The 27,427-nt window shown below is 40.0% G+C and overlaps 1 protein-coding gene across 2 annotated transcripts in view; it reads left to right on the top strand.

Moving 5' to 3' along the window:
- LOC124613102 (ataxin-3-like) overlaps positions 1 to 27,427 on the top strand; it is a 141,268-nt gene that overhangs the window by 90,829 nt on the left and 23,012 nt on the right. Inside the window, exons 4-6 of one of the 2 annotated variants that reach the window (XM_047141696.1) lie at positions 9,713 to 9,867; positions 9,965 to 10,299; positions 16,194 to 16,676. In XM_047141696.1, the coding sequence (XP_046997652.1) occupies positions 9,713 to 9,867; positions 9,965 to 10,299; positions 16,194 to 16,406 (703 nt within the window). In that variant the 3' untranslated portion in view covers positions 16,407 to 16,676. Of the gene's footprint in view, positions 1 to 9,712; positions 9,868 to 9,964; positions 10,300 to 16,193; positions 16,677 to 27,427 lie in introns of those variants that run through there. The other variant, XM_047141695.1, reaches the window with a different exon arrangement.

Genomic DNA, 27,427 nt, shown 5'->3' with positions numbered 1-27,427 from the left:
GAATTCTTGAATAGGAATAAATAACTCTATGAATATAGTGTCTACATGTTGTGCCATTTAAGAGAATGCGATAAATAATAGAAATATTAATCTATTAAAAAATTTTGTTTCATATATGCATTTCTTGTGCACTTGACACATTCCACTTCACAACGGCTACAGTATCATGCGATTGATCAATGGAACATGCAACAAACTAACTAACATCTGCACAGACAAATTATAGCAAAGTTTGGTCAAATTTGCCAAAATTTGGGGGCACAAATCACATCTACAGTGACAAATTATAGACTGTGGGCCATGAACAACTGCAAATCTGGCACAGAACATTCGTGACTCGCATGTATGATAAATTTAATGTTTCTTGGCTTTTTGTGCTCAGTGAATCACAAAATTTTAGTGGTTGCTATGCTTTCAGTGTTATGAGTGTTCATTGCTGAATTTATTGGAATATGTAGAACCGCAAAAGTTTGTGGAAACAAAGGGGCGAAGAAGTACAGAAGCCAATATAAGAAGGCAACTTCTTATAATTCCTTCATAGAGAAAATGGGAGCTGTAGATCCTGTGCCAAACAGGGAACATACTTTTATAAAATATCGTTGCAGACTGTGTAACACAGAGAGTTCAGCAATCTAATGAGATCAGTTCAATGTGAGGTACTTTACTTGTAATCGTGAAATCCGTCTTCAGAACTGTGTATACAATTTTGCAGATGATGACATTAATCTCAAGTATATTCTTAAAAATCGGTAATAAATCAATAATAATGAGTGTTGTGTGTAATTGTATTTTCCATAGTGCGTGCTTTGACATTACTGTCAAAAATTTTAAATCTTAATAACTTCTTGTTGTTGCCAGAAACTGTAATGTTGCTGACAGCTGCTCATTGAAACTGCTGACAGCTGCTCATTGAAACTGCTTTTCTCAAACAGGTATTACCCATCCAGAGTGCTAAACTATGGGGCCAGAAGTGTTGGGTTCAGTCACCTCCATCAATCCTGGTATTTTTATCTGTTACTTATCACTTCTTTCACCTCTGATTACTACACATTTGGGAATCAATATTAAACTGTAGGTCTCTCTATAACTGGCTTGATAAGTCAGTTGAAAGGTCAGAAGAATGCAATGGCTTACCATCTCCAACTTAGTTGTGCCTAGTAAGCAATGTGGTATTCAGACCAATGTTTGGGCTGATGATAGCTTTCCTTCATAATTATATATCCATTCATAAACAATTTCTCATTTTCTCATAACTCTTGAAGTAAATCAATATGACCAAAGGCCCCCCCCCCCCCCCACCCACACACACACACTTTGGTGCTATACTTTTGGTGTATGAAATCTGTAAGTATTAATGTGTATGTGATAGGTTCAGCACTTGGAGTAAGTTCTTCATTTGGAAAAGAAAGCAGGCATTTAGTGATAGAATATGAGTATGCAAGACAGCTAAGTTGTACTGGGAACTATCAGTGTATGAAAAAGACCTGTACTGGTGTTGTGCACAGTTTATACTTATCTCCATTTAGCTGTTGGTGGCCTGGGCAGTGTTTCTTGGCCACTAGGAGGTCCAGTTGAAGTGTTTTGGGGGATTGAAGATCCACACAAAGTGTCAAGGGCTGTGAGAGATCCATGCTGAACAGTGAGTTGCTGTTCTTCAACTAAATAAGTTGTAATTGATTGATCAGTGTTATGATAGAGAAAAATTGACCAGTAAAGATGCATAATACTGCAAAATATTGCTTGAATTAATACTTTCTGTTCTATCAGCTGCTTCAGATACTGGTACTGCAAGGAGCTCATCCAGGTCATCTCCATCTTCTACATAAAAACTGTCGTTGATGATGTTAGGGTATGACCCTTCACATTGTTGGCACAGTTTCGGGTGGACCGGTCCTGCTCACCTACACCCACACATCTTGGTGTATTGTTGAGCTGCAGCATCAGTTGGATGTATGCATTGTAGGCCAATGTCACATATTCTTTAAACCTTGGCTAGTTGAGTGTTGCGGAGTGCAGCATACCATCATAAAAAGCTATCAGTAATTTCTCATCAGCAGCTGATACTTCCTTTGGATGGGCTGAAGGATCAGTGAATGTAGCAATTTAAAATTCAAAAGTGGGATGTTTTTGAGAGGGACATGAGAAATTTAACCTTCACGTGGTTGAGTAATGTGGGCATAGTCACAACCACTTATTGTGTAGAGGAAGCGCATGTACTTGGCAACAATCTTCTCCACACCACTTCCCGGATATCAGAGGAACTGGCAGACATGTCTGCCTGGCTTGGAGAAATATACATTGTGGAAGTTTGAAGATCAATAATTATGGCAAGAAGGTCAATATCTTCCCCCATAGTTGTTAATTCTTGTGAGCCAAAGCCAAGGATTGTACCAAAGCCAAGGATTGTACCATACGCACTACGAGAGTGATTCCACTTTAACTGCATTTTGTCATCTGCATGGTCATCAGCATGGCAATTAGTCCATCCTTGTTTTTGCATTAGATACTTGTTGGTGTCATGCTAAATTGTATCTCCACGAACTGCCGTTTTGTTGACCTCCTAAAGTGATCCAGGGAATTGATAGTGATCCATCTGTCTGAATCCTCATCGAACAAAAATGCCACGTTTTGATTGTACTTACTTCATACGTAATTGATATATGAGTCATAAATTTGCCGGATACTGTACTATATGGATCCAGAGCAGTGGGTGTGGCATTTGACAAAAAATGGGTTGGCTCCCATAATCACATTGAAAACCATGGCTCCTGAGAGGCTTCTTCAGCTTATATCTTGCAAATTTAAGACAGATTGCCAAGGTTGGTAGGTGTAGGCAAGCAGGACTGTTGTGCATGAAACTGTGGCAGCAATTTGAAGGGTTGTGCTTCAATATTAAGGACTATTTTGATATAGAATATGGTAATCACTTGGATGAGTCATTTGCGTACCATTGTCTGAAGTAGCTGCGATGGCAGAAGGTATTAATTCATGTAATATTTTGTAGCATTATGCACCTATACCATTCAATTTTTCCCTGTCATAGTATTAATCATTCAATTACAATTTATTCAGTTGGAGAAGAGCAACCCTGTTCAGCCTGGACCTTTCTGATGATTTGCCTAGGTCTTCCATTGCCCAAAACCCTTCACCTGGATCTGCTAGTATCCAATAAACATTGTCTGGACCACCAGCAAGCAAGCAGAGATGAGTAAAAAAACTGTGCAGTTGACATCAGTACAAGTATTTGTTCATACATAGTTCTCTGTACAACTTATAATTTTCGTATCCATATTCTGTCATTAAATGCCATCTTTCTTTTCCAGATGGAGAACCTACTCGAACTGATGACTCAGTCGTGTGCTCGACATTCACTTGTTTCATGACACATGTATATTACTACAAACAGATTTCATAGTCACCTTTCTATTCAGTATTATGTACCTAATACATAGTAAATATAATTTGTCTACATTTTTATCAAATGCTCTTTCCCACCAATTAATTCAAAAAAGCTCTTTTCATGGAAAATACACCTGAAAGTATAGTACTGATGAGAGATAGGCAGGTGGGAGGGCTCAAGAGGTATTTTTCATCATTTTTGCTTTGTTCCCTCCTTACTTACAAGAAAACTGAATATTACAGACATCTCTTGTAGGTAATTTAATGCACTTTCAGGTGGTATAATTGTTTTCATTGCTGGTGTGTACACTACTGGCCATTAAAATTGCTACACCAAGAAGAAATGCAGATGATCAGTGGGTATTCATTGGACAAATATTTTATACTAGAACTGACATGTGATTACATTTTCATGCAATTTTGGTGCATAGATCCTGAGAAATCAGTACCCAGAACAACCACCTTTGGCCATAATAACGGCCTTGATACGCCTGGGATGGCGCGTACAGGTACAGCTGCCCATGCAGCTTCAACACGATACCACAGTTCGTCAATAGTAGTGACTGGCGCATTGTGACGAGCCAGGTGCTCGGCCACCATTGACCAGACGTTTTCAATTGGTGAGAGATCTGGAGAATGTGCTGGCCAGGGCAGCAGTCGAACATTTTCTGTATCCAGAAAGGCCCGTACAGGACCTGCAACATGTGGTCGTGCATTATCCTGCTGAAATTTAGGGTTTCGCAGGGATCGAATGAAGGGTAGAGCCACGGGTCGTAACACATCTGAAATGTAACGTCCACTGTCAAAGTGCCGTCAATGCGAACAAGTGGTGACCGAGACGTGTAACCAATGGCACCCCATACCATCACGCTGGGTGATACGCCAGTATGGCGATGACGAATACACGCACCCAATGTGCATTCACCGCGATGTCACCAAACACGGATGCGACAATCATGATGCTGTAAACAGAACCTGGATTCATTTGAAAAAATGACGTTTTGCCATTCGTGCACCCAGGTTCGTCGTTGAGTACACCATCGCAGGCGCTCCTGTCTGTGATGCAGCATCAAGGGTAACCGCAGCTATGGTCTCTGAGCTGATAGCTCATGCTGCTGCAAATGTCGTCGAACTGTTTGTGCAGATGGTTGTTGTCTTGCAAACGTCCCAATCTGTTGACCCAGGGATCGAGACTTGGCTGCACGATCTGTTACTGCCTTGCGGATAAGATGCCTGTCATCTCGACTGCTAGTGATACGAGGCCGTTGCGATCCAGCACGGCGTTCCGTATTATCCTCCTGAACCCACCGATTCCATATTCTGCTAACAGTCATTGGATCTCGTCCAATGCGAGCAGCATTGCTGCGATACGGTAAACCGCAATCATGATAAGCTACAATCCGACCCTTATCAAAGTTGGAAACATGATGGTACACATTCCTCCTCCTCACACAAGGCATCACGACGACGTTTCACCAGGCAATGCTGGTCAACTGCTGTTTGTGTATGAGAAATCAGTTGGAAACTTTCCTCATGTCAGCACATTGTAGGTGTCGCCACCGGTGCCAACGTTGTGTGAATGCTCTTAAAACCTAATCATTTGCATATCACAGCATCTTCTTCCTGTCGGTTAAATTTTGCATCTGTAGCATGTCATCTATGTGGTGTAGCAATTTCAATGGCCAGTAGTGTATATTTTCCGAGTTGTGTTGGGTGGAATGGACATTTTTTATGTTTCTGTAGATGGGTCCAAAAGTCGCTGTTTTTCAGTGTGCTTTGGCACCAATTATGCGTGTGAGAAAATCAACCTAATTAGTGTATTTTGTGGGAAATTTTGTCTACTTTAATTTTGTACAGAGTAGTCAACTTCGAAAAGTGCATACTTTCTGAGATAACAAGTGAAAAACTGAAAAAGTGCAAAAATTTTGAGTAAACATTAAATTCCAATTCAGCACCCCAAAAAACATACAGAACTGTTCAGAAAAAACTTCTGCGATTTTGTTACGAAAATGGCTGTTTTTGACACCAGTTGACTGTACTGTGCTCTGCCAGAAAATTAAGAATATTGTTCAGTGCCTTAAAAGTAAAAACTCTCACATACTTGATAGTATCTTTTCTAAATTACTGAAATCCTGTTTCCATATATGCAATGTACTCAGTCTCATAGGCAGTACAACACTATCATAGGATATATTTCAAAGCAGGCTGAAATACTTTAGTCAGGCTCCATTATACAAAAGGTAGCAAGACATGTATAATTACCAACCAGTCTCGCATCATACCTCCTTCTCAAAGATAGTAGAAAACATCATATATACAAGATCTATAATACACCTTTCCTAAAATACAATATGTTGAGTCGATTGTATAAATATCACTGACTGGAGATCAAATTTGCTCTCAGTTTAGAAAATGAATCCAGTTCATGAGATTGCTGTTGTATAACACTAAATTGTGACCAACTGAATGAGATCAAATGTTGATCTGAGTTATCACAAGACGCACTTGGTAATGCTGCTACATCAGCTCTCAACACAAGTATTGCACTTCAACCACAGATTATTAATTGTACATTGTAGGTACACAGGATTTATTACTGAGGTTTTCGTTTTGTAAAGATAGAAGGAAATAAGCAGGTGCATTTCAAACTATTACGAGGAACTGTTCCACAGCTGAAAAGTCTAGTAGTATTCAAATATTCATAAAGCAAATGAAAAGAAACAATGCAGTTAACAGTGCTTTAAGATCCTTAAACTCGGAATGATGCCCCCCACAGTGGCCCAGAGTGCAAGGAAAACAGCATGTGGTGTATTCAGGCAGTGTAATTTCAAAACAGTGTGGTCTCATAATTATCATTATAACCAGTGTCGTAGAGAATACATCATTCAGCAGCAGACTATTCACAGCCATCTGTTGTTGGCTGTTAGCTGGTGCAGCTGAGTTGACTGCTAACACAAACTGTAGACAACAGTGATGTCATGTCAGGGTTTCAGAAGTTTGCTGAACATGCTGAAAACATAAATATTATTAATTGTGCATTGTAGGTACACAGAATTTATTACTGAGGTTTTCGTTTTGTTAAGATAGAAGGAAATAAGCAGGTGCAATTCAAACTATTACAAGGAACTGTTCCACAGCTGAAAAGTCTAGTAGTAGTCAAATATTCATAAAGCAAATGAAAAGAAACAATATTATTAAATTTATGCAGATTTCTTTGTGGCCAAAGTTTCAGTGATTCACAGCTTTAAATCCATTGTTACTCAACAGTAAAGAAATAGTCAATGCGGAGAGCAGTGAATGTGTATATTTGAATGTTCTGCTTGGGCAGAGCACCCAAACTTAAGGTTGGATTGAGCACCACAGTAATTTACTGGTCATGGTCCTTTCGTAGATACACAACCCAGCCTACATTAGACCTTTGCACAGACTTCTTAATCTAGATATTTGGAGACCTACAGTTTAAGGGGAAGTCCAAATCTTGATGCATTATGACCTATTGCACAATAACAAGAATTGGCAGAAGTTAAGTGGAAAAATAAAATCTTCGGACTGGCTGGGTTAAATTCTCAGACATTCGGAACAATATCTCATCATGTAACCATCGAACTCCTAGGACAGCATCATGTCTAGATTGACCAGTAGACATAACTAGCCTTTTATTTCCATTCATTAAAGTGTCGGCAGTTAGCGTAGCAATTTAAGCACATGTTCAGAATTATGGAATTTGTTGCTATTGGAGCCTATCCCCTTTCCTGCTCTGCCACTGTATGTCTGTGACGTATCTTTAAACTTTTTCACATTAATTATGAGCAATCTCAAATAATTCTCAGATTATCAGGAATGATTATCTACTTTCATTATTTAAATATCTGATATTCTCTTTAATTTAACCTTAAAGATATATAATTTTGAACTTAAGCTGTGGATGTGGATTGACCCATGAAATTTTGCTAGTCAAAGTTGCACTCGATTGGAGCCAAATAATTTGCAATTAACGTCTATATAATATGGAAGTCTTGAGTGCTGCTTGACCCAAGATCATTTTTCATTCAAGATCAACTGTTTTATACAACTGGCCCGTAGTCATTCCCTTGATTTGGAATTCAGAAGGGTCTCTCCACAGAACATGCCATTTTTCAGCACACTAACCAGCTTACACCAAATTTAAATGATGAAATATTGCCAACTGGTGTTTCCTGTGATTTATCAAATGCATTTGAGTGTGAAGTCTTCACTGGTCTCCTGTAGAAACAAAAATAATACAATCTTTGAGATCTTGCTAGTAACTGGTTTCCATCCTCTCTAACTTAAAGGTTGTATAATGTCATATGAAGGAATTCAGGAAGTGTATACAACAAAAGAGCGCCTTCAGAATGGAAAATAATTATTACAGGCATACCATAGGGATCGATATTTAGTCTGCTATTGTTTTAGTTAAATGTAAATTGTTTGTCATCGTATATCAAAAAAGCTGATAATGCAAATATTATAATCTAGGTGGAGGGAGAAAATTCAGAACTTGAAAATGTAAATATTTTGTAAATTATTAACTGGTTCTCCACGATAAAAAAAAATTCTAATACTCAGGCACTGGAAAGTCCAGTTTGGAATAACAGATAGCTGTCTGACAACGTACTCGCCAGTCTTTCTTCCACCCCCCCCCCACCCCCCCCTTCCCTGTGGCAACGCATCCAACAGTCTTTTCCCCTGTCTGCTCCTCTCCTTTTCTGCCCACCCCTCCCACTTCATTTTGCAGCCTTGTCCTGCTGCCTTCTATCCCTGCATCCTCTGATGCTCTGCCAGACAATGCTCTACTCTCCCCCACCCGTATCTGGCTATTCCTTCCCCTTCCCTGCCCCACTCCAAATTAATGCTTTTGATCAGCACGATAATTGCAGAGTGGCCAGAGATAGAATCTTGTGTGTGTGGTCGAAAGCACAGTGTGTAACTGTCTTTTTGTTTCGCCTGTCCACAACTCAGCGTGTCATCTTCATTGTGAATAGCAGTCTATTCTTTCCATAATTGCCTTAAAATGTTGAAATTGAACAACGAAAAATCCAGAATGGGATGTAACAATATTGTGAAAAGGATAGTTGCTACTCACCTTATAGCAGAGATACTGAGTCGCAGATAGGCACAACAAAAAGACTATCACAAAATAAGCTTTCAGCCAATGAGGCTTTTGTCAAAAATAGATGACAGGCCTGTTGTCTATTTTTGACAAAAGCCTCATTGGCTGAAAGCTTATTTTGTGACAGTCTTTTTGTTGTGCCGCTCTGCGACTCGGCATCTCTGCTATATGATGAGTAGCAACTATCCTTGTCATAATATTTTTAGAAGTTTACATTGATAACTACTTCAACAGGAAGTTGCATGTTAATACTTGTTAAGTGTCTATGCTTTACATTGCAGATATCAGATTTTGGAGATGAAAATGAAGAAAGTTGGTGTTCCCTATTTCCATTCACATGTGTCACATAGTATCGTATTCTGATGTAACTTGTCACTGAGAAAAGAAGTGTTTGTTAAACAGAAGCATGTGGTAGGATAATATGTGAAATCCACTCTGCAACCTCTTGTAAAGAGCGCTTTAAACAGTTGGGTCTGTTGGCAACAGTATATTTGCACCCGTATGCTGTTGGCAATCAATTTTGGCTCAAAAACAATAGAACCATTCATAAAAGAAGTGACATTATCCTTCATTCAGCCTTAGCATGGCATGAAAAGCCATACGTATCTTTCATCATTTACTCAGTGGCGTAAAGAACTTAATAAAATGAACTACAAACACAAACGTCTTGATAAGTTCAATACCACAGAAGAATATCTTATTGTGTAATAATATAGAAACGCTTATATGAAAAAAGGGCAGGTGGTAGTGTAACTCAAGACAGTCATCCAAAATGTCAACATTTGCTATATTTTCCTTGAGAAAGTATGTGTAAAATTGGCTCATTCCAAATCATTTGAAGAGATGTCAATTATGATCTGTGGCACATGCAAATAATAATTAAATTCCAGAATTGTGAATGGATGTGGGCAAGCTTTTCTGTGGTTTCCTTTCAACTCATTATTTTGGAAGTGAAATTTTAACATTTAAATATCACAAGCATAAATTCCCATTCTTGCAGTTCCTGATTTTGGTAGTAACTACCTGTACTTGTCACCCTTTAGCAATTCTATTTGACTCTAATATAAATTTGGAAAAGTTGTAATTAATGTAAAAGAAGATATTAATTTTTGGTATCTTTATGAGCAGTTTTCTCAATGTCTAAAGGTTACTGAACCTTTCACATGATCTTTTTGTTTATAGTGAAATGAATGCATTCATTTGCAACTATCGTGACCACTGGTTTACAATTCGCCGATTGGGCCAGCAGTGGTTCAATTTGAACTCCTTACTTAGTGGACCTGAACTGATTAGTGACACATATTTAGCCATGTTCCTAGCACAGCTGCAGCAAGAAGGTAGACTATTTCTTCTTTTAAATTCATGTGGTTATATAAGCAATTTTTTAAAAATTTGTCAGTGTAGTATGACAAAATGGTTTCATTTTTTCTGTAGGTTATTCTATTTTTGTTGTGTTTGGGGATCTTCCCGAGTCAGAAGCTGACAATTTGTTGCACCTTGCCCCTGCTGTACAGCACGAGAAGCCTCGCCTGCTTGCCACAATTGTGCGCAAAGTTGTTCCTGTAAGTGCTCAAGATTCTGAAGAGGACCAGGACCTACAGAGAGCTGTGAGGCTGAGTCTGACTGACAGTAATCCACCAAGAGTGACACACATACCAATAGAAATTGAACGCAGTCTGAGTACTGACGATACAGAGTTACAAGCAGCTCTCAGACTTAGTTTGCAAGATGAGAGTTCATCACGCGTCACCCCAGCTAATAAGGAAGAAGTAAGTGTGTGATAGTGGATTTCTACACGTGTGCTTATCTTTCTGTAACACAATACCTAAGAATATGCTAAAAGAAATTTATGTTAATGGAGATGGTACTGCAGCATGAACAATTTAAGGTAATGAAATGTGTTTACATACATTGATGGAAAATGCAGGATAGAATATATGTATGCATATCACTAATTGAAAAGGAGAAGGTGCACTCAGCATTAGAGAGGTATGTAGATGTGACAATGCCTTAATTTTTGCTTGGGAAAAGTGTTCCATCAGGTTAAGAAACACACTCTCAACTTTTTAAAATTTTCCTCATGGCCTTGCTACTATTGAACACTGCCTTTCCCAACACCAAACTGACATCAGACTTACAAACCCCTTCCTAGTAACCATGACTAACTATATCATCACCCACAAGTACTTCTCCCTTGAAGGTATCGCCTACAAACAAATCCATGGTACAGCAATGGGAACCAGCATAGCACCATCTTATGCCAACCTATTCCTGATCCATCTAAAGGAAACCTTGCTAATAACCCACAATCCCAAACTCCTTGTCTGGTTCAGATTCATTGACGATTTCTTCATGATTTCGGCCGATGGTGAGGGCACCCTATCCACATTCATTCAGAAGCTCAACACCTTCTCCCCTATTTGCATCACCTGATCCTTCTCAACCCTACAAGCCACCTGCCTCGATGTTGACTACCATCTCAGGTGTGACTACATCAGTACCTCTGTCCATATCAAACCTACCAACCACCAATAATACCTCCACTTTGGTAGCTGCCACCTATTCCTTCCATCCAGCCTAGGCACCAAGTTTATCACATCTGTAGTGACGAGCAGTACCTCTACAAATATGCCGAGGGTCTCACAGCGTCATTCACAGTCCAAATTTACCCTCCTAACCTTGTCCGAAAACAAATTTCCCATGCCTTGTCTCTCTCCAGTCACCTATTACCTCCATGCACACCTCCACACACATCTATCACATCCCCACTGTCTTGTCACAAAGAAAAACTCCTTTTGTGACTCAGCACCATCTAGGACTGGAGAAACTGTATCATGTTCTCTGCCAGGGTTTTGACTACGTACAGTGTCTAGCTTCTTACTTTCTCCCCCTTTCTCTACTTATCTTCTCTGCTTTGTCCTTCCCCCCTTCCACCCCTCTCACCCAGACCCTCTCCCCATCACATCCCTGTATGCTTCCATGCTTCCAGCACAGTATCTGCCTCCACACTTACACAGTTCTCTTCCCCTCCCCCTCTACCTGTCTGACACAGCCTCCTGACCCCCCCCCCCCCCCCTGCCCTGCCTGACCCCCACCCCACTTGCCCTCACCCCCACCAGATTGTGCTCAGTGTGTGTGTGTGTGTGTGTGTGTGTGTGTGTGTGTGTGTTTTTTATTTCAGAAATCTTAAATATGTAGCAGTCTTCTTCATTGGGTCTATCTGTGACTCAGTGCCTCGTCTGTGTGATGAGCAGCAATCCATCCCCATATTGCTATTATTCCGTTGTGGACTTTTCATTGTTTGACACTCAGCTTTTTCACATACATTTGCAGAGCTCTGCTTGCTACTGACACTACTGCCTGACTGGGCAGGAAGAGATTGTTTCTAGGGCTGACAATGAGGAAATTTAGAGGGTGTGGAGCAAGGAGGAAGAAGAGGACAGGGGAAGTGTTAGGAGAAACCTTGTAAAGTGTGTGTGTTTGTGTGCAAGGGCAGGTTATTGTCAGTGAGGAACGATATTGGGAGAGAAAAAGAGATATTACAAATGGAAAGTAGAGAACGAAGAGTACATGAAAAAGTAGTGATGAGAAAGGCTCTGTTGATTGAGGTAGAGTCAACTAGGAAGGTAACAAATGGAGTGACTGACATGAGACAGAAGAGTAGAATGCTGTGTAAACAAGAGGATAAGGCAATTGGAAGACAGTCACTAGCAGAAATTAAGGCCGGGGGGAAGGGGGTGGGGTTGCAGAAATAAAGACTATGTTGCACAGTGAAGTTCTATCTGAACTACTGAGAAAAGGTGATGTTGAGAAGAATCTAAATGGAATTGATGTTGAAACAGCCATTGATTTCAGCGACATGTTTCAGAGCATGATAAGAAACTTGGTCTAGCTACCATAGGGCCACAGTTTAAGTGGCCTTCATCCAAGTGGATAACTTTGTCATGGCCATATCACATGGAATGCTTTGCAAAGGTTTCAGTGAAGGACATGTCTTTCACATGTTTTCTCCTTTAACGGGGTATTAAATGTCAGTAGGGATTAAAAATAAATGGTAGAGGGCAGATCCTTGGGTCTTCCGCAGGGATCAGCCCCATGAGGCAGGGGCTAGGAGCAGGATATGCGTAGCTGCAGAGAAGGATATTGCGTAGGTTTAGAGTTAGTGGAATACTGCATAAGGGAAGGTGAGAAGAATTGTGGCGGAGGATATTCCATTTTTCAGTGTACAATGAGGGCTAATTGAAGCTTTGATGGAGAATATGATTTATTGGTTCCAGTTCTGGATGATACTGAATGAAGACTCTTGTGCTTTTTTGTGGTTCTAAAAGTCATGGGAGATCTCTATCCAGATGAGTAAGTTGTTGGAGGAAGGGGAGGGGTTAGTTTCTATCTGCAAAGGCCTCAGCCAAATTTTCAACAAACTGGGGGCAGGGGCAGTTTGTTATTCCAGATGCAACTTTCCCAGGCAGGTAGGTCATGTGGGAGGGCCTTAGGGTGTGGAAAGGGTACTGGCTGTTGAAGTGTATGCATCACCGATAGTGTTGGTATCAGCAGAGGTCCTCTTGAAGCATTAGTGTAGGTGACTTGCTGACATGTTAAATGGATGAGGAAGAAAGTGTTCAATTTCTGGAGGAATTAGTGCACCTTACACTTTCATCATGTTCTTCCCTTACACTAATTACATTCCTCCCTGTTCCTAACTACCCACAACAACTAAAACTGCAAAACTGCTATTTCAGGCAGCAGTGACGGGATGATCCCCCCCCCCCCTGCCCCCTCCTGCCCCCCCCCTGCCCCCTCCTGCCCCCCCCCCCCCCCCCACACACACGGGAGAGGGAGAGGTAATTTAAAATCTTTTCTTTGTGCCCTTCAGTTGCTGAGTGCTTTCTTTGGTCATCCCCCATATGCATAGAATGTATATACTAATCTTCTTTAACTAATAATGGTTGATATTTGTCATTATAGCAGATTGTAATAAATATGTTCATCATTTTCTTTTGCAGTTACTGTTTTCACAATTTTTATTGTTGGCAAATATGTAAAAATATTGGATGTTCCATAAAGGGATGGCTCAGAACTATAGATCCCTTAAAAAAATATTGCTGTCACATCTGTTAGGGATATGTCAGTTTAAGAAGTACTAAAGGGTGTACAGGAAGTTGTGAGGTGCTGCCATCATGAAGAAGAGACGGATAGTTTGCAGTAATAGAAAGAAAAAGGTTCGCCACCATTTTGTATTACATTCAGGTGATTCGATATTTGTGATACAACTAGCAAAGAAAAACGGAAAATGCAGTTAGTGAGTAACAAAATGACTAAAGAGAGCTGCTTCAAGCCTACAGCTTTGGAAATACATATCACCACCCAAGCGACATTTGTAAATGGGAGAAAAGTTAACAAGCTGGAAATTTATTGGCTGCAGCAGTGAATGAATGTACTGAAGAGCCTTATGATTAAATATATTTTCGAGAAACGTTCTCACTTTAGAGAAGTAAATTTGCAAAAGTGTGATAGAGGAAGAGCACCAAACACCAGCTGGATCTCTACAACAGCTTTATCCAGACAGGACTGCAATTACAAAAGGAAAGGAGGATCTTCTGGATCTCTAACAATACGTACATCCAGTACACCATGATTCTTTTTACAAAGCTGATGGTTGAAAATAACACACATTAGCTCTATGTTGACCATGACAGTGGATCTGGCTAAATGGTTTTTGTTTCTAGTAAAGTGGTTTTTAACTAACCTGCTACAGGGAATTTGATTCAAGATGTTTAGTTTGGCAAGAAATTCCTAGGTTTTTTTAACATCTATAAAAAATATTTTTAGTTGTTGTATTTTTTAAAAACTGATCAAACATTTCTAATGAATTTAAGCATGCAATAAAAAATGGCATTTTTGTTATCTCTTGTGCTGATTTTTCTGTAAGTCTGAGATATTGGCGCTAAACGTTTTATTTCGATATAAGGTAAATGGGAATTACGTACCAACCAGTAAACTCTCGATTCTTTAAAGAATCCAACTCCAGTGTCAAAAAAGTTTCAGATGTCTTATTGCAAATGAGTTAGTGTGTTAAATATTTGCTTTAAGCGTGTAAGTGAGAAAAAAATTTAGGAAAGTTTTGAAATTATGCTTAAAGCTTGTTAGAAGTCACTAAGTGCTCTTGTTATGGAAACAATGGATGAACATAAACCACATAATTTGTGCTGCATTTTAAGCAAAAACTAGTTTATCATGCATTTCAGTGTTTGGCATTATATCTCCTGAACTGTGTGTCGTGCAATGATATAATCTTGCAGGTACATTCACTGATGTATGTAGGTACTGCCTGCAACGTGTATTGCAAATAGAGTTAATAACAAAGAAGTAACAAATTAAAATGCCGTGTCTGATGTTGAAGTCTTACTGAGTGCTGTTTTAAGCAAAAGCTAGTTCTTCACTTACCTAAATCTTTATGACATCATGTCTCTTGAACTCCCCGAATCATACAATGATGCAATTTTACAGGTACATTCAGTGATACATGTGTATACTGTCTGCACATTGTGTTACCAATAATGTTAGTAGTAAAGATGGCACTGAGCCACCCGAATTTGATTGTTGAAATTTTCATTAGAGGCAGCAGATTGAACATTTAGTCAGTTCTGTTTACTGGAGGCACACGTGAGCTCTATTTCTCAGAGACGATATTACGTATTCCTTTAGTCAGTAATAGGTCTGCTGAATGCTTACACAAACGAAGAAGTAAAACAGATTTCTGAGGGTGTAGCTGATGTATAAAGTAGATGCAAAGGACATGGGGGCAACAATATGCTTTTGTGGAATTTCTAGTTCGATTTAAATTGCACACTTTGTGTTTCTTCCTTTGCTGCATCTATTTTTTGTAGACTGTATAGTGAGGGATTATCTGATCACTTCTGTCAAAACACTGGTCCATACACATTATAGGCAAGACTGACTGCCTGTATGGATTTGTGTTCGACACTGATCCTTTGTATTGAAAAGAAGTGTCACTAATGTTCATCTAGCTGACCTTGTGAGTGCTTATACCACATACCTTACACAAAGGAGTAATCAATCTGCCCTTCTGCAACCAATATTGAATATGTACTGTAAAAACTGAGTACTGTTCACAAATGAATTTAGATCCTGTAGTGAGCAATTTGTTACTCCCCATGTTGGGAATTTCTTTTTTCTAGACAGATTAAAATGTACCATTTTTAGGTATCAGTGTAACAAAAGCGACTCTCCAGTTCTCAGTAACTATTTGCAAGTCTCATTCCTTACATTATTTCCAAATTTTTTGACAAGGTAATGCACTGAGACATTGTCATCAATCTGAATAGTAATGGGTTAGTCAGTCAGTCACACTTTTATATTTCAAAGGGCAGCACTATTGAGGAAGATGATTGTACCTTCAAGTGACCACATAATAGAAATTTAAGCTGATAAAATCTACAACGTATTGCTGTTTCTTTGCCATTATATTGGGTTGCAAAGTAAAGTCTGACAGGCAGATAAGACTCCCTAAGTGCTGCAGTTTTTCTCCAGTACCCAAGTATTTTAAATTTCGATATGAAATGCACCCTCTCTTACACTTACATTTTAGTTAGCTGTGTGCCTAGCACAACACAGCACAGTAACATAATGTCCTACTTCACAGGAGGACTCAAATGATGACAATCGGAAGATAAAACATATAGCACAGCTTGGACGTCATTCAGAACTTAATTCAGCTATATTGACAGTGGATAATAACCACAAAGTACGCACACAGCATTCGGAACAGCTGTGGCTAGAAGCAGCTACAGCTGTTGCTATTGGTTGGCACACACCACGGACAGAGCGCGAGACGCGGCACAGAGGGAACGCCTAGCACAACCTAGGCATAAATACCGGACATGTTCCACACTGGAATCGGTATCAGACAGCACCTGAAGAAGACTGTGAGTCACGCAGTTGAAATATCATGCAGGAAAGACGCGAATAACTGGCAGAAACCCGATTAATCAACATGACAATGCCTCACTGGGAAAGCTTGAAGAATTACAAGTTACGTATTGTCAAAAATACCCCACTTGCCATGAATATAATTTATCAACAGAAATAATCAACAGGGTAGAAAGTTTTAAGTACTTGGCTGAATGCATTGATGGGAACCTAAAATGGATATGCCATCTAGCTGACTTGTTAAAAGTTTAGGTTCAGGTGCTTTTGCCATAAAAGTAATTACCAACTTTGGGAACATACAAACCAATAAATTAACATATTTTGCAAATTTTCATTTACTGATGTCCTACATGTTAATATTCAGAGGGAACTCCTCACATGGGCAAAAACTGTTTGTTGCACAAGATAAACTGAATAGTGTGGAATTGTATGTGGAGCTCACACATCAGGCATCTGTTTAAACAGTTAGTTATATCAACCACATCTCATAGTACATTTGTATAGTTGTGAAATTTGTTGGTAAGAATCAGTTGTGATCAAGAGTAGCAGAGGTATTCACCAATACAGTACTAGAAGGAAAAATGATCTGCACTTGACTCCTGTGGATCTAAATTTGACTCATAAAAGATTGCAGTTCTCAGATATAAAATTCTTGTCCATTCAAATAAAATGGCTGACAGACAGCAGAGGTGTTTTCAAATTTAGATTAAAATTGTGTTTTCTTAATAACTCCTCCTATACCATACAGGAATTCTTGAATAGAAATAATTATTTACATAACTAACAAATGTGATGTCTTTTGTTAAGAGCACTTGTGGTATATTATTTATGTACTAATTTATTATGATTCCAGTTTTGGGAGCTAGTTGAAGAGACTGAGTAATTAAAATGATTAAGTTAGGCATTTGCAACAAAAGAAAAATAAAGGGTAAATACATAAAATAAAGGAAAGGCAACCACTCACCTGTAGCTGACTGATTTTTCTACAAACCTGCCCATGGCCACGGCAAGACTCGATTATCAATAGCAGTTGCGGTGCAGGTGGGATTGGTGAGGGGATAGGGAAGGGCACTTGAGGGGAGAGTAGGGTGATGGGGTAGTATGAGACAGGTCTTTCACATATATCTGAGTCAGTACAAGAAGATGACAGAGTCCAGAGGATGGATCACATAAAGAGTTGGGAGAGGGGGAAAGTGAGGGGAGCAAAGGAGAGGAAGGTGGAGGTGAGTAGGGAGGCCAGGAGGGAACAGGAAAGGGAGTTGGATAGAGAGGTAGAGGGGAGACAGCAGGGGGGGGGGAGCATGCCATATGAGGGAATGACGAAGAGTGATCGGACAAGGCGTTACATGATCTGTTTGGGGAAGGAGCAGTGTGGACAGAAAAGAGAAGGGAAAAGGTAAGTAGAGGCAGTGGAAAACAAGTTAGCAGAGGTTTAGGCCAGGGGAATTGCAAGAGAGCAGCTTGTGCTGAAGAAAGAATTCCGACCTGCATATTTCAAAGAAACATTTGCTGGAATGGAGTATACAAATGGCCCGTGTAGTGGCAAGGCTGTTGTTGTCATTAGTGTTGTGATGTGGAGCATTGGATGGTCAAGCCTACACAGTTTGGTGGTGAGCATTCATAAAGTAGACAGTTGATTACTTGTCATGCCCACATAGAATACTGTACAGTAACTGCAGCATAGCTGTTACGTAACATGGCTGTTTCATACGTGGCCCTGCCTTTAGTGGGTAGGAAATTACTGTAACTGGACTGTGGTAGGAGCTGGTGGGCAGTGGACAGGTCTTGCACCTTGATTGATCTTAAGGGAATGGCCTATGTGATGTAGGAATGGGAGCAAGATTAGAATAGGGATGGATAAGGATTTTCTGTAGGTTGGTTGTGTGGTGGAACAGTGGGTAGGATTCCCTTCATCTTGGAACATGGCGAGAGGGAGTTAAACTACTGGTGAAAGACGTGGTTGCACTCTTCAAGGTCATGCTGCATATCACAGCACTAATGACTTCAATAGCTGCTTCATTGAATGGCCATTTGAAGACTCCTTTACAGCACAAGTTTCTCTGAACTACACAGGTGGGAATTCGCTCTCCAGCATGTAATGCAGTTTCACAGTCCGTCTGGTCTAAACATACATGACCCTGTTCCTCACTGTCTCACCTTACCTTTTCACTTCTCTCTTCTGTCAACAACACTACTTCCCCATCTAGATCATGTACTGCACTGTCACACTACTCTTCCTCCTCGCCCCCATGTGGCACCCACCCTGTCTCTCTGTTTCCATCTCCCCCTTATTCTCTCCACTCCCTGCCTCTCTTCACCACTATCTTTCTCTCCTTACCTTACCTTCCCTCTCTTCCCTGTCCTTTCTGTCTCTCTGTATGTGTATCCCTTAGGTGCTCTACTCTTGGAACTCCTTTCCTCTTTCTGTGCAGCCGCCGAGTTATCCGGCAAAAGACCTATGTCACACAAACCTGCTACACCCTCCTTGCCTCATGTGTCCTTCCCTATCCCCTCCCTATCTCTGTCATATACTTTCAATAAACAGTCTTGCTGCTACTGCCAGTGTGTACATTTACATGTCTGTGGGGTTGTGTATGTAAACATGTGTACTCTTATTAGAAAAAGAGCAAGAGCTCAGAAGCTAATGCTAATGATTTTCTGTTATGGGTTTGTGTGAGCCAAGTATCAATTCTGTACAGGTAAGTGGTTGTCTTTCCCTTATTTTACGTAAATTTCCATTCAGTATTTTCCATTTAAATTGGAAACAATATTACGGTTTTGGAAGGAATCTGCTGAAGAGCAAGGTGTATTTTAAAAATAAATAAAATATATTACAGTAAACATTGATACAATAAAGGATATTTTGAGGGCATCCTTAAAATCTGTGCATTAATGTGTTCACATTCTGAAGAAGATGCAAAAAGGCTGAAGCAGTTGTATTTAATGTGATGGTTTTCAACCATTTTCGAATTGCTTGTTAAGAATAGATACGAAGCTAGAATGGAACAATCTCATCAGGCAGTCAGTGAGAAATATAGATAGTGAAATTTTATATAGGAATGTGTACTATTTTAAATTAAGTGACAAGCTAAGCATTTTAGAAAATGAAGATTACATCACTATAGATAAAAGGGACAAATTTAACAAAGGTACTGATGTAAGCAGTAACAGATGTTGCAACTGCAAGGAAAGCATAAACACCAAAATCTCACATAGTGAGGCAGCTATTTTAGAGGAGTTCAGAATTTCAAGCAAACAATTATACAACACTAAATGACGTGAGGTTAGATGGAAGACGGTGTAGTAACTACAGTTATATGCGCCAATGAAGGCAGATAGTGGGCACTTTACAATGATAAGGAGCAGTGTACTACATGATGCTAGAGTCAATAGTGTCATTATGCTGCATGTGTCTGTAATGTGCCTTTCAGGGTGCATATAGTGCATTTAGCATTGACTTTCAAGCTTATCTGGGTGTAAGGAGAATACTTGGTCACTGTAGTCTTCATTATGAGGGGCACAAAAAATGAGGATCATGTACCATTGGTTTCCTGGAGGCCCCATGTGGGGAAGTTCGGCTGCTAAGTTGCAAGTCTTATTGCAGGTGACACCACATCGAGTGACTTGCGTTCTAATGATAAGATGATGATAATGATGATAAAACAACACTCAGTCCACGAGTGGAGAAAATCTCCAACCCACCAGGGAATCTAATGCAGGCCCGCTGCATGGTACGGAAACATGTTACCACTGAGCTAAGTAGGTGGACATGAGTGTCACAAAGCAGACACAATAAGTGTTATGTTAAGAAGCAGTAGCTATAGTTTTCTATGCCTATAAATTGTTCTAGGGAGAGATAGAAGCAGAAAAAGTACACAATGTGGTACATAACTTGGTAGGCAACAGCTGGAGTGTGTGGTACAGGATAGTGTCAGAGAGCACAATGGCAGCACTGTATTGCATTCTTGGGGCCTCTCTCTCTCTGCATAGAATACATCCTGCACCTGCCTTCGTATTTACACACCACTATAACTACAGAGGGAAACTTTGCAAGAATTTCAACGTGTATTTAGCTGTTGATATATCACAAGAGATTAAGTAGAAACACAGATTGTTGCTGTTGTTGGTAATGTTGTTGTTGTTATTATTTCATTACTGTTATCGCAATCATCATCATCATCATCATCATCATTACTGTGCCTCCAGCAACCAGGAAGCAATTGCAGATACGTGTCCTGTAGATTTTATTGTCCTTTCACAGCTGGTGACTACTTGTGATAGCATTTGGTACCTCAAATTCTGTGATTATTGAAGATCTGCTTCTCCCAGCTTCAACAAGGTCTTCCTTTCAGTCACTTCCCCAGGATATTCTCATCAGAGTAAGCCGGAGGGTACCAGTGGGGAATGAGGGTACCAGTGGGGAATCAGCATCTTCATTGGGTATCACTGCCTTCACTTGGCTTAAGATTCTATAACATCCTTCTTTCTAATTGTAGATGTTTGATATTATCAGTCATTATTTTATCTATTTCATTTTCCTGTAAACAATAACGCAGGAACATAGTTTTTGCTACCTGGAGACAGCTTTTAACTAATGCACTGAAGTTTCTGTCTGTAGTCCATACATCAGTAGTGTAGATGAGACATATAGTTTGTGTAGATTGATCTGAACTGTAATTGAAAGTAGCAACATAGAAACAGAAATCCTAAACTCTGTTTCAAATTGTTCCTTTACATAAGATGGTTATGAAGTAGTGTCTCTGATTAATTGTATCAATGCAAAGATAAGTGACATAGATAACAGTATCTGAAATTGCTAAAATTGAACAAAACCTCATGGCACAACGGAGTCCGTATCAGAATGCAAGCAGAATTTTCATGTGGGTTAGGTCGTATTTTAACTGTAATGTACTGTAGGGCCTTAAAAGAAAAGCTGTGCCCAAAAGTTGAAGAAAGCACGGGTAGCAGAATTGATCCATATAATAACCATCCAATATCATTAACTTCCATTCATTATAGAAGGTTTGTACACATGTAATGTAATGTGGTGTATGGAACAGAAAGACATTCATTCCAACAGGCAACCTGCTCTTTTATCACATGACATCCTAAAAGTGATTAATCAGGTCTATTAGATAGAGGCAGTATTTCTTGACTTCTGAAAAGCATTCAGTGTATCACAGCAGTGCTTATTAAGAAAGTAAGATTATATGGTTTATCAAACAAGCTTCATTTAAATGTTCAGAAATGTAAAATTGTGCACATCACAAAATGCAAAAACTTAATATCCTGTGACTACAATGTCTAAAAGTCACAATTCAATTCCGTCGTCTTGAACAAATGCTTGTGTGTAACAGTTTGTGGCAGTAAGAAAGGAAAGTATTATACAGGTAAGTAAAGCAGATCAGACTTTATTTCGTTGGTAGGGTACTGGTGAAATGAAGTCTGTCTAAAAAGAATGCTGCCTACTAACCACTTGCGATAGTCATCCTAGAATTTTGCCATATTATTTGGGACCCATAGCAAATAGGAGCAACAAGAGACATTAAACATATACAGAGATCAGAATGAATTGTCTTATTATTATTATTATTATTATTTTATTTTATTTCATTTATCCCCCCCCCCCTCCCCTTGGGTGAGAATAACTGGAAATGGTCAAAAACCTGAGCTGATAAATGCTTGAAAATAGACTCCAGCAATCTCACATGAGCTTGATTACAAGGTTTCAATAACCAGTATTAAGGGAGGAATATTGGAATGTGCTAAAGCTCTGTGTGTCTTTTGTGTTACAGAGTGTAGATAGATTGTTATGAATTCTTCATGCCAAAGATTGGTTTGCTTTGTACATTGTGGTTTAAGTATGTTCGCTTTATTGGCAACATTTATTAACATAATGTACAAGACACACAACAGCCTGAGAAACATCAAAAGACAAAACTAAGGAATAATTATATAAAATAAAAAATAAACAATAAACACATTGTGGGACATAAAACACTTCATATCATCACGTTTGAGATTGCAGTGCACAATCACTTCATCACTCCTCCCCTAAGTGGTAACGATATCTTCTGTTGAAGAGGAAGTAGCATTCAGATCATGTGACAACAGGTTTTGCCAAGGCTGCTGTTGGTTCCTAGGGTTCGATGTCTATTCCGGCCTGTCCGTGATGTGTGGTAGAGTGGCAGGAGATATTGTCATGCCCGTGATAGATCTATCAGGTGATTTGTTCATACCAGTGTATGGGTTTATGGGGGTCAATGGAGATTGTAGTTGGAGTACCCATAACATTATTCTTAAACATTTTCTCATCCCTACTGAGGACTGGGTATGGTCCATTACATGGTGACTCTAGAGACTTTCTCATGTTTCCAAAGGTCAGAGAAGATAAAAGAGCAGTAAATGTATTGGTGTGAGTGCAACAGAACATAGCTGCTGGATTTGTGATTGCAATTTGTGTACAAAGTCTGATGCCTTGATAAGATCATTGCTGAGGAACTTGCCAGGCAGTTGTATCAGTTGACCTTAGACTTTAGTTTTTAGATCTTTTTTGATGGATGGCTGGACAGGTGGAGGCCCAGGGGGGACAACTGGTAGTGTTTCTGTCTAGTGTTGTGATTCGTGGCACTGAAGGAATACCTTTGTCAGTGCAGATGTTCCACTAAGCCGTTTGCTGCTGGGCGATGCACAGTAGTTCAGATGCACTTCGTGCCTAATGAGACAGTGAATGTTTTAAAAGATAAGAATCAAATTGCCTGCCTTAGTTAGTGGTAATATGAAGGTGTACTCTGAAATGAGCAAACCATCCACAAAAGAATGTTTCAGCAGTGATGTCAGCCAAGGGAGAAACTTCAGTCCAAGTAGTGAAGTGGTTGATATCAGTTAGGCAGTAAGTGCACCCTTCAGACAGTGGTAAAGGCCTGACAGTGTCTAAATGTATGTGGTCAAATCATTGGATGGTGGGACAAATGTCCGAAGGGCTGTGCTGACATGAGTGATCTTATTTCATTGACACGCCACATAATGGTGCACAAATGCCTTGCAGTCTTTGTCTATATTCAGCTGCACAAGAACTTGCTCAACCAGACTTGTCGTATTATGGACCTCAGGCTGAGACATATCATATGACACAATTACCTTCTGTTAAAAGTTAACTGTCACAAATGGTTGTGCCTTCAATGTAGAAATGTCACACTATAACAGTATGGTTGACAGTAGTACTTGGGTGCGGCCGAGCTATAGACCAGATGGTTGTGCCAGTGAATCTCACAGTTCATTGTTGAATTGCTGTTCTGAGACAAGTGCTTTATAGTCAACTGTGCCTGTAATTGCTTCTACATGAGTGAGGGTGTCTGCAGCTTTATTCAGATCTCCCTCAACCTGAAGTTGTGAATTGCTCTATGAGTCCAAGTAGCTCTAAGTAGTCCAAGTGGCACAATTGACGTTGCAGTACTTTGTCTAGTCTCTTGACGGAAGTGTACATCAGGGGTTTGTGGTCAGTGACCAGTCTGAATGGCCGAGTGGTTCTAGGCGCTACAGTCTGGAACCGCGTGACCGCTATGGTTGCAGGTTTGAATCCTGGCTCAGGCATGGATGTGTGTGCTGTCCTTAGGTTAGTTAGGTTTAAGTAGTTCTAAGTTGTAGGGGACTGATGACCACAGCAGTTCAGTCCCATAGTGCTCAGAGCCATTTGAGCCATCCGTGACCAGTGTAAACTGTTGACCTTTGGGCATGTAATGGAATATCTTGATGGAAGTGTACAACTCGTGATCATGTTGACCAACTATGCTGTGACAGAGATAGCTTCTTGCTGAAGAACACTGAGGGCTGACCATTTTGGCCTATTCGTTGCTGAAGTACAGCACCTATTGCAGTTGCAGACACATCAAGTGTTAAAGTGAAAGACACTGGCAGAACAGGGTGTGCTTGGTCAATGGCAGTTTGTCAGTCAGTTTCAGTGAACCTCACAAGAGTTCATTCAGTGGAGCAGCCAAGAGAGCATTGTGGAGCACCAAAGGTGATAGAAATTTGTGATGTTGAGGAATCACAAGCTGTGTGAAGTTGGTTATGGCTTCTAATTTCTGCTGTGCAGCTATGTTCATTGGTTGTTGAAGGTATAACTTAGGAAGTTGACCTCTGCTGCTCCAGACGCACATGTCGATGGATTTTTGAGTAATTCTTGTGAATGGAGGCAAGTAAAGGTTTGGCTTAAATTTCCCAGCTGTTTCAGAGCTGTACATCAGCAAGACATCAGTATAGACATAGCAGAAGTTGAGATCACACTTGACATCACCCATAAAGTGCTGGAAGGTTTGCACAGTGTTGCAAAATCCAAAAGGCATCTTAGTAAATTCGGAGAGACTGTGTGGAGTACATACAGAGGTTTTAACTATGTGTTTTGGAGTGACTGCTAGTTGACAGAATGCACACACTTAAGTCTAATGTGTAAGCTATGGATGGTAAATGTAGAATCTCCATTGTGCAGTGTCAGATAACGATAAAGGATAGTTCTAGTGTTGAACTGTTGGTAATCACCACATGGGTGCCATCTGTTGGTTTTCTTTTGAACTACTTGGAGAGATGAGGCCCAGTTGTTGCTTAATGGGCAGCAAATTCTGTGAACTAGCATGAAGGAAAACTCTTGCTTTACTTTAAATTTCTCCACCGTTACGCAGCGATGTCGAGAATGATTTGCAGGTCCTGGCGTAGTTACTATGTAATGCACTGTTGAATGCTGTACTGGTGCTAGTGAGGGTAGCTGATGAGTGATCTCAATGAACTGTCCATAGAGTTAGCATAGAGTTCTGAATATGGAGAATCACTTGCAATCATTCATCCGTGGCTGGCTAAATTAGGGGTAATGCCGAGGAGGTGAGGTCTGGTAGTAGTTTGTAAAATGACAAAAAGTCTCCACCACACCTGACATGATGAAGTCCCACTCAAACTTGCAGTGTCATTGTTACACAACCATACTTCTGGATGATAGATCCACTAGTGGCAAAGAGGCAAGTCATTACTGCTATGATGAGGCAGATGAGAAGATGGGCACTCTGACACAACGGCATCTGTGTCCACCAGGAATTACAGTTTTGCGTAATGCTCTGTGACAATAGTGGCTTCTATTTGGAGAGTCAGTCCCTGTAAGCAGTGATTATTGAACATGTTTCATGTCTCACATGGGGGACTGCATTTCGTCGGATCAGTTTCAAACCGCATGTGGTACCAACAAAAGTTTACGGCTGAAGGCGATCAGTTGCATTCCGTCAGTGAGCAGTGGTTTTGTGACTGGCAACTGGAACACACCAGAGCTGTGACCTGCGTGGGTTGCTCAGCTACAATGTTGCAACAGTGTTGTCTAACAGTGGGCAGATAGGTTACATTAGTGGATGGGTACATCTCTGTGATATGGTCTGCAGTTTATGCAAGTGTGTCTAGATTGCCAGGGTGTACTGTAAGTATGTTCTGCATTACAGCCAGACATTCTGCAGAATGTCTTCGTTGACAGGGTTTCTGGCTTGAGCAGGCGGCACAGTAACTATGAAGGTATGCGGTCACCTAACTCTTCAGTACGAATTAACTTTTCTAGGTACTGTGTTTCGGACTGCAACAGATGGGTGATTAAGGCATTTGTAATGGTTGAGTGCTGATTGGTGCTAGGTGGTGAAGGCAAAAGTCCTGTAATTCTATAGCCATATCGTCATTCAATCCCGTGATAATGTAACTGTACTTACAAGAAAACATCACCAACTTGATCTAATATTTAAAAAAAACATACATACTAGATATCAATTCCAGCAATCTATCCCCTGGATAACTTTGGGCTGTAATTTGGGTAGTACACAGTCATGACCTATTGAAAGTATAACTTTTAAGCACATGTTTTGTTTCTCACTCGCTCTGCCCCATAGCAGCCACCTATTGATCTAATATTTAAAAAAAGCATACGTACTAGATATCAATTCCAGCAGTCTATCCCCTGGATAACTTTGGGCTGTAATTTGGGTAGTACACAGTCATGACCTATTGAAAGTATAACTTTTAAACTTTAATGCGCACATTTTGTTTCTCACTCGCTCTGCCCCACAGCAGCCACCTAATACCTGAGCATGAAGCTCTCTACAGTGCAGTGAGTAAGAGGTTTGTAAAATACTGTTTTGACATGGGTAACATTATTTGTTCATTGTGTTGAAGTGCATGGTTCCTAACCTGTAGCTGGTGCTGGAGATCTCTTGGACATTTTCATTTTGCAATTCACAAACACAGTGTAAATGAATTGGTGTGTCATTAAAATAGTGGCTTAGTATGTTTTAGCAATTAAAGGCACTGTTGTGCAGCATTTTCTTTGATTTTTAAAGCTGGCACTGTTATAGTGAAGAAAATCTTTCATAATCTTCTCATTACTTTGGTTTATTAATTTTGATTTTGAGGGGCGTATACAGCTCTAGAATGTCAGTGCAAGAATATTATTAAAATAATGTTTAACATATGTACTTGTGAAACATACATACATACATGTGACACACATGTATGACACATTGCATACTCATATTACTTACTATTTTTCGCATATAACATGTTATCGAACAAGATTTCAAAATCGGATGGCCAGTTTGTCCACTCCTCTTTCCTTGCTTCCAACATCCCAACTTTGGTTGTCATTCTACTATACAGTACTTCACACTCTGACAATATGCAGGTGCAGTAGGGTGGAGCGTGTGACAAAGAACCAGTGCACATGAAGTTTAAAAGGTGTACTTTCAAAAGATCATAACTGCATACTATCAGAATTATGGCCCAAATTTTCGTGTCTGATCTACTGCTGTGGCTGATATCTTGCAAGTGTTCTTTTTTCCCCCTTAAAATATGAGGTTGAGCTAGTGATATTTCATTGTTAGTTTCATCAGCAGTCAAATGTGCTAGCACGAATTATCTCTCAAGCGGTGA

This window comes from Schistocerca americana, chromosome 4, assembly GCF_021461395.2.
Source record: "Schistocerca americana isolate TAMUIC-IGC-003095 chromosome 4, iqSchAmer2.1, whole genome shotgun sequence".
Taxonomy (NCBI): domain Eukaryota; kingdom Metazoa; phylum Arthropoda; class Insecta; order Orthoptera; family Acrididae; genus Schistocerca; species Schistocerca americana.
The sequence above is the reverse complement of the archived record's forward strand: the minus strand, read 5'-3'. Positions and strand labels throughout refer to the sequence as shown.